Source organism: Lagenorhynchus albirostris, chromosome 9 (assembly GCF_949774975.1).
Source record: "Lagenorhynchus albirostris chromosome 9, mLagAlb1.1, whole genome shotgun sequence".
Classification (NCBI taxonomy): domain Eukaryota; kingdom Metazoa; phylum Chordata; class Mammalia; order Artiodactyla; family Delphinidae; genus Lagenorhynchus; species Lagenorhynchus albirostris.
The window spans coordinates 37,484,268-37,496,336 of NC_083103.1; the positions used below are offsets into that span (position 1 = coordinate 37,484,268).

The 12,069-nt window shown below is 38.5% G+C and overlaps 1 protein-coding gene across 1 annotated transcript in view; it reads left to right on the plus strand.

Moving 5' to 3' along the window:
• The window catches only part of HPS5 (HPS5 biogenesis of lysosomal organelles complex 2 subunit 2), a 45,767-nt gene that overhangs the window by 11,131 nt on the left and 22,567 nt on the right, over nucleotides 1–12,069 (plus strand). Inside the window, exons 7-14 of the mRNA XM_060159550.1 lie at nucleotides 2,182–2,394; nucleotides 2,703–2,774; nucleotides 6,658–6,746; nucleotides 7,774–7,952; nucleotides 8,721–8,879; nucleotides 9,466–9,652; nucleotides 10,329–10,452; nucleotides 11,485–11,634. Of these exons, the coding sequence (XP_060015533.1) occupies nucleotides 2,182–2,394; nucleotides 2,703–2,774; nucleotides 6,658–6,746; nucleotides 7,774–7,952; nucleotides 8,721–8,879; nucleotides 9,466–9,652; nucleotides 10,329–10,452; nucleotides 11,485–11,634 (1,173 nt within the window). The remainder of the gene's footprint in view (nucleotides 1–2,181; nucleotides 2,395–2,702; nucleotides 2,775–6,657; nucleotides 6,747–7,773; nucleotides 7,953–8,720; nucleotides 8,880–9,465; nucleotides 9,653–10,328; nucleotides 10,453–11,484; nucleotides 11,635–12,069) is intronic.

The following is a 12,069-nucleotide window of genomic DNA, read 5'->3' on the forward strand; positions in this document are numbered from 1 at the left end:
TAGATCGGTGATGAAGTTAGACTTACAGAACTGGAGATCATGTAGTGTCACTCTTTCATTTTTGCAGATCAGAAAGCCTAGTGAGTGATAGAGCTTGCCTCACATCATGCAGCTGGGAGGAGGCAGACTAGAATCTTTCTGTCTTGATTTTGTGCCTTTCCTGTTACCTCTAGTATATTCTTTGACATTGGACCTTTGGCCATTAAATCCATCCTTGAGATTTTGGTAAAATATTTGTTAGCTTCACAAATTTCTCAAATATTCTTCATCTATAGGCTTTCGAGTTTACCAGACAGCCCAATTCAGAAATTTGGCTGAAATTCTGACAAATGGTCAAAACACTGCATTGAATGAACACCTTATTGGGGTTGTTTTGAGAATCTAGTCAAATGGTATAAAGAGCTAACTAAGTGGAGGCTTATTCTTCCCTGTGTGCAGTACAGTTGCTAATCATTTATGCTCCCATTTTACAGGATTGTGGCTAGAGTTGGTTATGAGAATAACTAACAGCAAAAATAACATGTTTTAGAAATGCCTACTTTGTTAGCTAGAATTCAGTTTGGGGGTACATGGATAGTACAATAATTGAAAATTTTTATGTATGTTTTAAGTTTTATTTCAAGGTATATTCCCTTCCAAACAAAGAAGCATTTTTCTTTTTTAAACAAAGTCTCCTAATAACTAACGGAAGTGAGGTATGAGTTTGCTTTTCCTGCTACTTTCTGTCAGTATTGTTAATGAACAGGGTGGATCCCAGGAGGAAATAGAACAAACAGAAACAAAGAATTATGTTGTAGTAGAGAGAACATTGGATAAGGGAGCCTGACAATATGGTTTCAAGTTCTAGTTCTGCCACTTCTTAAACCTTGCCAAATGTCAATTCCCCCTTCCAGAATGTAGAGGTAGTTTTAAGGATTAACTAAGATAATGTATAGGAAATACCTAGCCTTGTGCCTGTCACATGTCATTTGAAAATGTGGAAAGCAAGATTAATGAGCATGCAAATGAGAATGAGTTGACTGTATTGGTTTACTCAGGAAATATTTATTGCACTCCTTTGAATTAGTAGCACTGTTGCTAAGCACCATAGAGGATGTGAAATAAGCAAGAAATATATTTTATTTCCCAAATAAGGAACATAGGTAATAAAACCGTAACTTCTTGTATTGCTCTGTATACATTTTAAAGCACTTTCATATCCATATTCTTCTAGTAAAGCTGATGTTATATTTTATTCATAAAGCAAATAAGTACAGGGATATTTATTGAATTATCTAAGGTCATGTAGAAAGTTCATGCTAGAGACCATATCAGGCCATTGTCCAAATAAACAGTTTGAGTATATGGAGCACAAAAGGCACTGAGTGCTTTCCGTGGGCCAGCTACTGTGCTGTGCACTGGGAGTTCAGCTAAAGAGGGAAAAGAAATGACGTTTGTCCTGAAGAAAGTCATAATCTACTGTTCAAATAGACACAACTACCATATGTAACGTGGTGAATGCTTTGAAAACATAGCATGGGAAGCATATCCTTCTGCTTATAGGAGTCAAGGAAGTCTGTCAGAGGAGGAATGGTGGAGTTAATTTATGAAGAATAAGTAAAGGAGTATTTGGAAAGAGATATCCTCATTCTCACCTTCCATGTTCTCAGGCAGTTTTGTATATGCAGTTCTTTTATATATCTAGCTCAGGTAACCCTCAGGGAACAGAATGTTCCAAGGTACAGCCTTTCAGAAGGACTTAGCATTTTGAGGGAAGAGTGAGGCATTTATTGGGTATATGTGGCCGAGGAGTGGCCTGGAGACAGGGCAGATCAGTAGCCTCCATGGAGTGGCCAAAGAACAAGGTGATTTGGAAAGCAGTCAGTAGGATTTAAGGATGTAGGAAATGGTTTGGTAGCACTTACTTTTTAGTTTTGAAAAGAGCGTTCACATTCTGTGGATAATAAACTGAGTACTAACTTGAAGTCATTTGCTTTCTGTAACAGAAATAGTTAATGGCAAATCAGAGCTAGAACCCTATTTTGACCTTTCCATTCTGTTCTTTCCAGTAAATTGCTAATATGAGGAGAGAGGGGACATTGTAGGTGGGGTTATTATGGCCATGCCGATATGTAGTGCCATTGCTTTTGACTTTTTTGTGAGTAAACATGCTTTCTCTTTTCTGCGGGGGTCGGGTATTAGAGAAAAATTTTGGAAAATTGGAAACAAGGAAAGAGATGGAGAATACGGAGCTTGTTTCTTCCCTGGAAGATGCTCTGCCAGCCAGCAGCCCCTAATATACTGTGCCCGCCCTGGCTCCAGGATGTGGGAAGTGAACTTTGATGGAGAAGTTATAAGTACACATCAGTTTAAGAAACTCCTCTCATCACCACCTCTTCCTGTGATTAATCTAAGGTAATGATTTGTATGGCCAGTAGGGAGTATTTGAGGAACTTACAGGGAGGGTTTGGTTTGAAACCTCTGATATTCTGCATGAGTTAAAGATTTTATCATGCCTTTTAAGAGTGAAGTAGAATTTTTATTAAAAGATTCAGAGAAACCAAAAAGTCTTTAATCAATTATCTTTCATATGCTTAAAGCAAATTCAATAAGGGTAAATGCAGTTAGGCTCTTGAATTTGTTTTGGAGGCAGAAATTTTTCTATATAGGGAAAAAGATACTTTTATATTTTGATTAAATCATTAATCATGTTTACTTCCTAGATCAGAGCCTCAGTATGATCATACGGTTGGATCCTCCCAGTCTTTGTCTTTCCCCAAACTCTTACATCTTAGGTAAGTTTCTCCCTTCGATCCTTTAAAAAAAAATTAACACTTAACTTTTCCTCTTTGTTTCTTGTTCAAGGTAGTTAGCTTTTCAAGTTTGTTTTTGTACTAAATCATTTTTAGAAAATTAGGAAATGACTGTGTTATGTGAAGTGTTCTACATATAAGAGGAATGAAAAAAAATATAGAAATATGCTTCCCTTTCTGTTTTGAACTGGCCTAAACCAGTTGGACACTTCACAGTTGTCGAGAACTTTTGACAAATTAGAGCTCAGAGCTGTAGATACACATTCTTTCATAACCTCCTCTCCCTAGTGGAATATTCCAGTGAAAGCAAGTCTCAGACTGAAGTCTGCTGCATATGTATGTTTCTTAGTAGGCAGCCGCAAAAGTAGTTGTAGAACTTGTTCTTGTAAGCTTGCTGAAATTTCAGCTCTCTATTCTTCAGGTACTTTGCATGAAAGATCTGCTCAAGGTGGATCCAGCCAGCCATATTTTAACATCTGAGTTCAGCTAGCCTTCTAGTTGGATTAGGTACAAAAAAGTCCACTATTAAGTGGCAGCACAGAGTGCCACTTAAAGCTATCAACTGCTGGGCTTGCCAGTTCTTACAACTTGTTCTACAAGCATGGGCATGCCAGCGTATGATTTCCAGTCAATCTGTGTGTCTTGAACCCTTCTTATTTCAACAGCAGAATATTATTTCTAATATCTCTTAAGCTAATTAATAAGATCCCTAATGCAGATTCAGAGAATGTTATTTAGAGCTGGTATAGGGTACTCTGGAGCTTGGCTCCTGATCGAGTTCTTTCAAAGGCTAACTAACCGTGCTTTGAATGTAATTTTAAAAAACACTTGAAATGTTAATGTTAACTAACTGCCCCTAACTAACGTATGTGTATGTCACACTACCTATAATGCAATATTTGAAAATAAATTATAAACAGTATAACTCTTTCACAAGTCCATAATTCATCCTAAAAGTTATGGGAGAAAGACCACTATTTATTTTCCCATAGTTAGATAAAGCATATTAAAAACTCTTTCTTTACGGCACTTATCACAGTTTATAATTACATATTCAAACAGTATTTATGCCTCTCTTACTCCTAGACAGTAAGGCCCTTGAGGGCATCATGTCTGTTTTGTTCACTGTGTTATTCTTAGTGTTTGGCATAATGCCTGGCACATCATAGACACTTAACATTTGTTGGCTATGGTGTGATATGTGGGGTGTGGGGAAGTCCCCTACCCAAGAGTATGTTTTCTAATGGCAAGGCCAGTCTGCTTGGTTCTCCTGGTAGTGTTTTTCCTTTGAGTTAAACTATTTAAAGCTCCCATACAAGTTCCTGCCATAGCATTCAAAGCCCTGCATGATCTGGCTCTGCCTACTCCTCAGCTCAAGCAATAATTAATGCCACTTTGAAGCTTTTACGGACTCCTCCAGTGACTCGCGTTAGACACTTATTCCCTTGCACTGTTGTCACATCTTGTTCATTTCTGTGTCACCACCCTGTTTCACTGTACTATGAATATCCATCCCAGTACCAGATTGTCAACTCCTTTGCTATGGGCACAGTGCTAGGCACATAGAAGGTTCTCAAATAATGGCTAAGTTAAAGAGTTTCACAAAGATTTTTTTGAAAAAACATTAGTTATGCAGGGCTTTTCTTTACTTTTTTTCCCATGTGTACACTTGTGTTTTGGTAACCTTCACTGTTACACCCACAAGTTCTACGGGGAAGCAAATTTGTATGCCTCATTTTCTTTGGGGTACACTGATGTCACTTTCTCTCCCTTAACTTTTTAAACAATGTTGTTAGGCTTGTGTCCCTGTCTGTTTATTATCAGTGAAGGGGAAGGGGATGAGGGGTGTGTAAATTACCAAGTCTCAGCTCTGATATTAGTCCCCCCCACCCCCCACCTATTCTTAAGGAATCTTTCCAAGCTGCATGTCAAGTTCAGTGTCAAAATCCTGATCCTGTGTCTCTTTATTCAGGGATCTTCTGGCCTCTGGGGTTTTTTTCCCCTCTGGCTCCTAAAGGCAGCCTTCCAATTTTACTTATTTTGGACTAGGATTCTGACCATTTCTTCCTTCTTTGTGACAAAGATTACTTTCCCATAGGGACAGTGATCTGATCTTATATTGGCAAAATGTTTAACGTTTGTGTGAGGACCGAATTCCCGTTAAATATCGCCCTTAGTTTCATCGCCACATGTTACCTTTTTTAGTACTCTTGGAGGCATAAACTTAAAAAAAAGTCCCTGTTCTCAAGATTATAGTTCGTTGGAGAGATGTTGTTTATTTCTAGAAAATGTTTAACAACAATAAAAAGTAAGAGGTATGACAGTGCAATACATGATTAAGTGCCGTTTGAGCGGGGTTGATGAGAAATAGGTTGCGTGCAGGAGGGAGAGTGCTGTGGGCTGTCGGGGAGGATTTCAAAGGGCAGTAGAACTGCTGCTGATGCTTAAGTGGTGACTAGAATGAGACTGTTGTATATGGGGAATGCTCTGACTGGGGATTACCAGTGGTGTATAAAAAAATAATAGCAGCCTCGAGAAAGTAAATGAGATATATGAGCAAAGGAGTATAGAAGGAGATGAGCAGAGATGGAGAGTACCAGAGGACTGGAAAAGAAGATGGACCAAGAAGTAGTGTCCAGAGTCTAGGAAGGCGAGGTTCAGGAAGGAAGGAACAGTCTGCAGAGTTGGCCTCTGCTTGGGGATCAAGAAGGAAAATGAGAAAGTAGGTTATTGGGTTTGGCATGTAGGAGATCTGTGACTTTCCAAGAATGTAGTTAAGTGGAATGATCAGGATTCCAGATAACAGTGGGTGGGTCAGTGAGGATAAATGAGGGTAGAAGTAGCTTCTGTGAGGTATGGAGAAAAAAGTCCAGGTTTTGGAGCCAGACAGTCCTTGGTATAAATTCTGACTCTTCCGTATTCATACTGAATGGGCTTCAACATGTTATTTATCTCTCTGGGCTTCAGTTTTTCTTTTTTGTAAAATAGGGATAACACTCCTATCTTGATGAGATGCTACAAGGTTAGATAATATTGGTATAGGCTTTAATGAAAAAAATAAACTCCCATAGTTGACTGGTAGTTTTCAACCTTTTATTGCCCACAAACAACTAAGGACATCAAAATATTGCCCTCCCTGGGACTTCACTGGTGGCGCAGTGATTAAGGGTCCGCCCGCCAACTCAGAGGACACGTTCGAGCCCTGGTCCAGGAAGATCCCACATGCTGCGGGGCAACTAAGCCCGTGCGCCACAACTACTGAGCTTGCGCTGTAGGGCCCGCGAGCCACAACTACTGAAGCCCGCGGGCCTAGAGCCCGTGCTCCTCAACAAGAGAAGCCACTGCAACGAGAAGCCCACACACCACAACGAAGAGTAGCCCCTGCTCGCCGCAACTAGAGAAAGCCTGCGCGCAGCAACAAAGACCCAATGAAGGCCAAAACAAATAAATAAATAAACACATTTAAAAATATATATATATTATCCTCCCTAAAAGTGGCTCACTAGAGCAGTGATTGGTGGTTAGATGTGATGTTTAGTCTTTGTTTTAGATGTCATACCAGATATGGGAAGTTTAGATACTTTAATAAATGTCAGGTAAGATACCAGCCTTTTATTTTTCTAGAAGATATTTCGTGTATCTGAATTTTTCCCACTTTGGTGTCATATTATGCTATCTTTTACTGGCTTGTTGTTACAGACAGAAAAGAGGTGGTAGGATGTAATTGGCTGGATCAACTGTTGCTTTCTTTGTACAGGCTGATTTTGCTTTAATAGCTAGTGTGAGGGTCTGAAATCAGGGAATTATAAACTTCTGATTCCGAGCAAACTACAATTCTCTTGACCTCTTCCATTTTCTCTTGCAGTGAGCACTGTGTGCTGACTTGGACAGAAAGAGGAATTTATATTTTCCTTCCTCAGAATGTTCAAGTTCTTCTTTGGAGTGAAGTCAAGGGTAATTGTGTTTTTCTTCCTATGTAATTTTTAATCGCATGCTTGTGAAAGATTTAATTATTGTAGGAGGATTCTCTTGCAGTGTAAGAAGTAGAAAATAGAATGAGGTGACATTTCTTTTAAAGATTAACATTATAGGTGTATCCCATTATAAGATACTTACGAAGTATACATTTGTGAATCTACGTATAGTTATTTAGTTATTTTAAATACAATTTTCATTTATTCTTAAATATTAGCAACCACTGCTAAGAATTGAATGGGTTAATTTTTCCCTCTACTTACCCTGAATATTTATCCCTGTTAGAAGTCTTGCTTTAACTCCTGTTTTGTGTCTTAATAATTTAGGGTTGAAAAGTCCCTGTGGGAACAATAGCCATTTTATGTGGCTGAGGCAGAGAAAGTCAATCTCTGTATTCTTCTGGTTTAAACCAGAAATGGAGGAAATACATCTAGCATTTTTAACATGACTGCTCAGAGAGTGTATCCTGACTTTTGAGTCATTTTCTACTTTGTAAAAACATAAAAAAGATGAAGGAACCATTACATACTGATTTCTCGTGAATTAAGTTTCCTAAAGGTGTCCCGTGAAAACTAGTTTTTTAGGTCATTTCATGGTATTCTGCCAAGACAGGTGTTTTTTCACGAACAGTTTGTTGATTTACATACTGCACTGAAATCTGTTACTGGTATCAGATTTGTAACTCAGAAATGTGATAGTCTGGCCTCCGAAGTGCCCCCTTTTGAAGTCCCAATTTCTTTTCACAAAACATAGCATTTTTAAAAACAGGATTTTAGATCAGAGAGATGTTTCTTTCTCTGTCTCTTTTATTCTTGATCTTTTTTAAAAGAATAGTGTCTAAGATATGATTTCTTCATTGAAATGCAAGTATAAAAATAGAAGTGAAATTCAATCAAGCCAAACCCTATATAGAAAATGAATCTATTAGAATAATTTCAGCCATTGCAAAAATGGAAAAGGAGTACTTGGTTAATGTCCTGTGTGTTCACCCCTGTGGTTTTTGTAGATATTCAGGATGTGGCTGTCTGTAAGAATGAGCTGTTCTGTTTGCACCTAAATGGGAAGGTCTCCCATCTTTCCCTGTTATCCGTGGAACGTTGTGTGGAACGCCTGCTAAGGAGAGGCCTGTGGAACCTGGCTGCTCAAACTTGCTGTCTTTTCCAGAATTCCGTCATTGCCAGCAGAGTGAGTCAGAAAGCTTACATGTTCATCTGGGTTGTTAAAACCATTCTAGCTTGCAGGATTGTGCTACGCAGTTGCTTGTCTTTATTAGCCTGCTGATTAAGCAGCAGTAAATCCCCAAAGGAAACATGACAGATAAATCTGGAGTGGGGATGGGGGTGAGAAAAACTGTATACTTTCCATTAAAAAAAATCAAATTTACCCACAAATTTATTTGAATTTCAGGCCTTGTTTTTATTAGATGTTGGGGGTAGGAGTTTATTAATTAATTAATTAATTAATTATTTTTTGCTGTGTTGGGTCTTCGTTTCTGTGCGAGGGCTTTCTCTAGTTGTGGCAAGCGGGGGCCACTCTTCATCGCGGTGCGCAGGCCTCTCACTATCGCGGCCTCTCCTGTTGTGGAGCACAGGCTCCAGACACGCAGGCTCAGTAGCTGTGGCTCACAGGCCTAGTTGCTCCGCAGCATGTGGGATCCTCCCGGACCAGGGCTCGAACCTGTGTCCCCTGCATTAGCAGGCAGATTCTCAACCACTGCACCACCAGGGAAGCCCAAGGCCTTGTTTTAAGTGAAATTATTATATGTACAGTAACTCTAAATTCTTAGTTCCTAAGAGAATTCTTATTAAGTCTTTTACTAGCTTTTAAAGCCTTTTAAAGCACCTTTGAGATTTTATGTTCTACGTAGACCTCTTTTAATGCATTGGCCATTTGAATATAGATTTAGTTACAAACAGAAAACTCTCCTATTGGTTCTACTTATCCTTTTATTAGGGAAGAAAAACTTTGACTATAGATAAATTGGAACATTTGAAATCTCAGCTGGACTTAACAACCTATGGTGATCTGATTTCCCAACTGGAAGAATTGATCTTAAAATTTGAACCTTTGGATTCAGCTTGTAGCAGTAGAAGAAGCTCCATTTCATCACATGTAGGTATTCTCACTTTTAAAAGGGTTTTGCTGTACAGTAAGGTTGTTCTACATTAGTTTGTACTCATTTACCTCTAGGATCCCAAAACTTACCTTCCTTTCCATGTTGTATATTGTTTGGGGGTGGTGGTGAAGGGGGGCTTTCTTTCAGGTGTTGGACAACCTTATGAAGCCTTCATTTAGGTGTGTCTTAGAGCCGCATTTTGTTTTGTCATTGTTTATTATGTTCTGTTTGAAAATATACCTCATATAGCCTCCAGAGCAAGTTAAGTTACCCCTAATATGTAATTTCAGATGCTTCATGCCAGCTTGAATCTCAGTGCAGCTCAGGATTGTCTCATTTAATCCTCATTCTCACATTCTCACAGCCAGACTTCATGGAGACCCACTAGAGAAATATGGTAGCATGATGCCATGAGCAGGTGAGAGGGACCTGGCTGCCAGGAGCCTAGACCTTGCTCACCATTTTGTTCTAATAAGCCGTAATTGTCGTTAATGACTTGTTGCTTTTAGTGTTTATTTTTCTCTTAAAAAGCTATATCGTGTTATAAATGTTTAACTTTTCTTTAATTCTTTTTCTTTTTAGGAAAGTTTCAGCATCTTGGACTCTGGTATTTATCGTATCATTAATAGTAGAAGAGGCAGTCAGTCAGATGAAGACTCTTGTTCCCTTCACAGCCAAACCCTCTCAGAAGATGAGAGACTTAAAGAATTCACCTCACATCAAGAAGAGGACCAACCAGATCAGTGTTGTGGTTCACACGGAAATGAAGGTAAGGAATGTGTCTTTTATTGGTTGCTGATGTGAAGCAGTTATTTTCTGTGACTTCTGTTTGCCAAGATTATCTCATGCATAGAGTTTTCTACAAGGTGTTAATAATTTTTATTAAGTTGTTAGACTTTCCATCCAGACCTATTGATCAGTTCACCATTAGAAGAATGGATTTATGTTTAGTTGGGGTTTTTTTCCCCTCCTGTTTAGGCTAACATTGGTAAATTACCTAATTATTATCATGCATCAAAGTGCTGGAAAGGTTAAGAAAGGAGGTCATTAACCAAAAGAGTGGAACGATTTTATCCTAACCAAATTATTTTCCATTCGGAATGAAAAATTACTACAGTTTTGGGGGTCATTGCCTTCACTTTTCGATGTTCAAGTACTCCTGTGACCGAACTGTTGAGATTAATAGAGACTCTAAGCTTCCTTTCTGACTTGTGGGGATTCAGGGCTAGTAGGAAAAATGAAGGTACCCTTCCAAGTGTTTTATATGTGGACCATCCCATGCTTCTTGTAAAACCTGTGTTCCACTCATTTGTATTTGGGTCAGTTGTGATTTTGGTATTGAATCCTTCATTTCCTTTGCTTCATTCATTTCAGAATTTCTTTAAAGATTAAAAAACTCTTCATGTGATTAGATTTTGTTTTTTCTCCCCAATTCCATTCATCAGACAATGTTTCACACGCTTCAGTGATGTTTGAGACAGATAAGAATGAAACTTTTCTCCCCTTCGGCATTCCACTGTCATTTCGTTCTCCATCTCCTCTTGTGTCTCTTCAGGCTGTCAAGGAAAGGTAAACTCATTAGTCTTGTCATTTAATCCCACTTCTGGTTTTACTTCAGTTGTCATGTTAGGCACTTTTGCGCTGAGAATGGAAAGACATTTTAAATGAGGAAAAAGAAAGTCTCTAGATTATTCCTCATATAGCCTGTTATACGAAGCCGTTTACTTCTCATTTCAATCTTGGGGAATTTATCTTCCCTCTTTGTTTGAGTACCTGGATATTTGAGTTGTTACAAATGTGTTTTTTTTTCCCCCTCAGGCTGAGCAAAAGTTAAAAAATGTTTTTTCCTCATCCCTGATAGGAACAATTTCCATATATCATTAGTCATTTCTTAACTTAATCATTTCTCAGTTTGGGCTCAGAATTGAAGACTCTTCAGAAGTCTTTCTAGCTACTCCATGGGCCCAGAATTGACTTACATGAATTTATGTCCAAGTTTTTCCACTTAAACGTTTTACCATAATAGGATAAAGTCTTCATAATTATAACTTAATAATTATACAATGTGTCACTGAGTCCCTGTATTATGAATATACTAATGATTTCTGTAAAAAAAAAAATAAAGACATTTAAGTTTGAAAGAGAAGACTTCTGTAGCTCCTTCACTGCTAATGGGAGTTTTACTGGATACAAATTTTGCTTTTTCAAAGGATATATTGTGACAAATCAGCAGCTGAGTTTCCTGAAGAAATTCTTTGGCTAGGATGGGGCAGGTTTTCACATGGCCTTCTTTGCCTAAGTAAACAGAAACATTGCAGGCACAGCTGCAATTAAAGACCTTTTCTTTAGGATTGAATCAGAGTAGTTTAGTAAATGAAGTAAATCCTTATTATAAATTTTACATGGGCCTTATGTGAAATATGTGATTGATTAAGGAAGTTGCTATAAAGAGTCTTTCTTTATAGCAAGTAAAGAAAGACTTGCTAAGTCCAAGTTGCCTTCAGGGACTGACAGGAACATACAGAACTCAGATACTGAAATTTTCATTCTTGGCAGTAATGAGATTCTTTTCATATTAGTTTATTGGTATTTGACTTCCAGCGTTTCTAGTTTTGTGCGTAAAACTACTGAGAAGATTGGCACCCTTCATACGAGCCCTGATCTGAAAGTGAGACCAGAACCCAGGTGTGATGAGCAGTCATGTGAAGAGGATGTGGGTCCAGTCACTTGCCCAAAGGAGGAAGACACTGAGTAAGCCATTGCAGAGAAATCTGTGTAAATTCTAGAGGATACAATTGTCGGTTTGAAGAGAGCCATAAACCATGTCGTCTTGAAGAAGACACATGTATGACTCTGTTCATTGTAGATTATTTGCATAGCTTATAAAAACGGAATACCACAGAGTAAGTGTTGGAAAATTACATCAACCCATAACAAGTCTGTTGAGACAGAATTTTAATTTAGCACCTCTTCTTCCATCTTTCCCCTGAACAACTTCCCTCACCTCCAGATCTCTTCAAACTTCTGCAATGTTAGAGAAGGAGTATTAGAGCAAGAGTAGGATGACCAAGGATATAGGCCTTGTTCTGGTTCTGCTTCTGACTAGCATGTGACGTTGGTGACGCCCTCTGGCCTGTAAGATGAGAGCATTGGCATTAATGTCGTCGCGTGCCTTCCTATGGTATG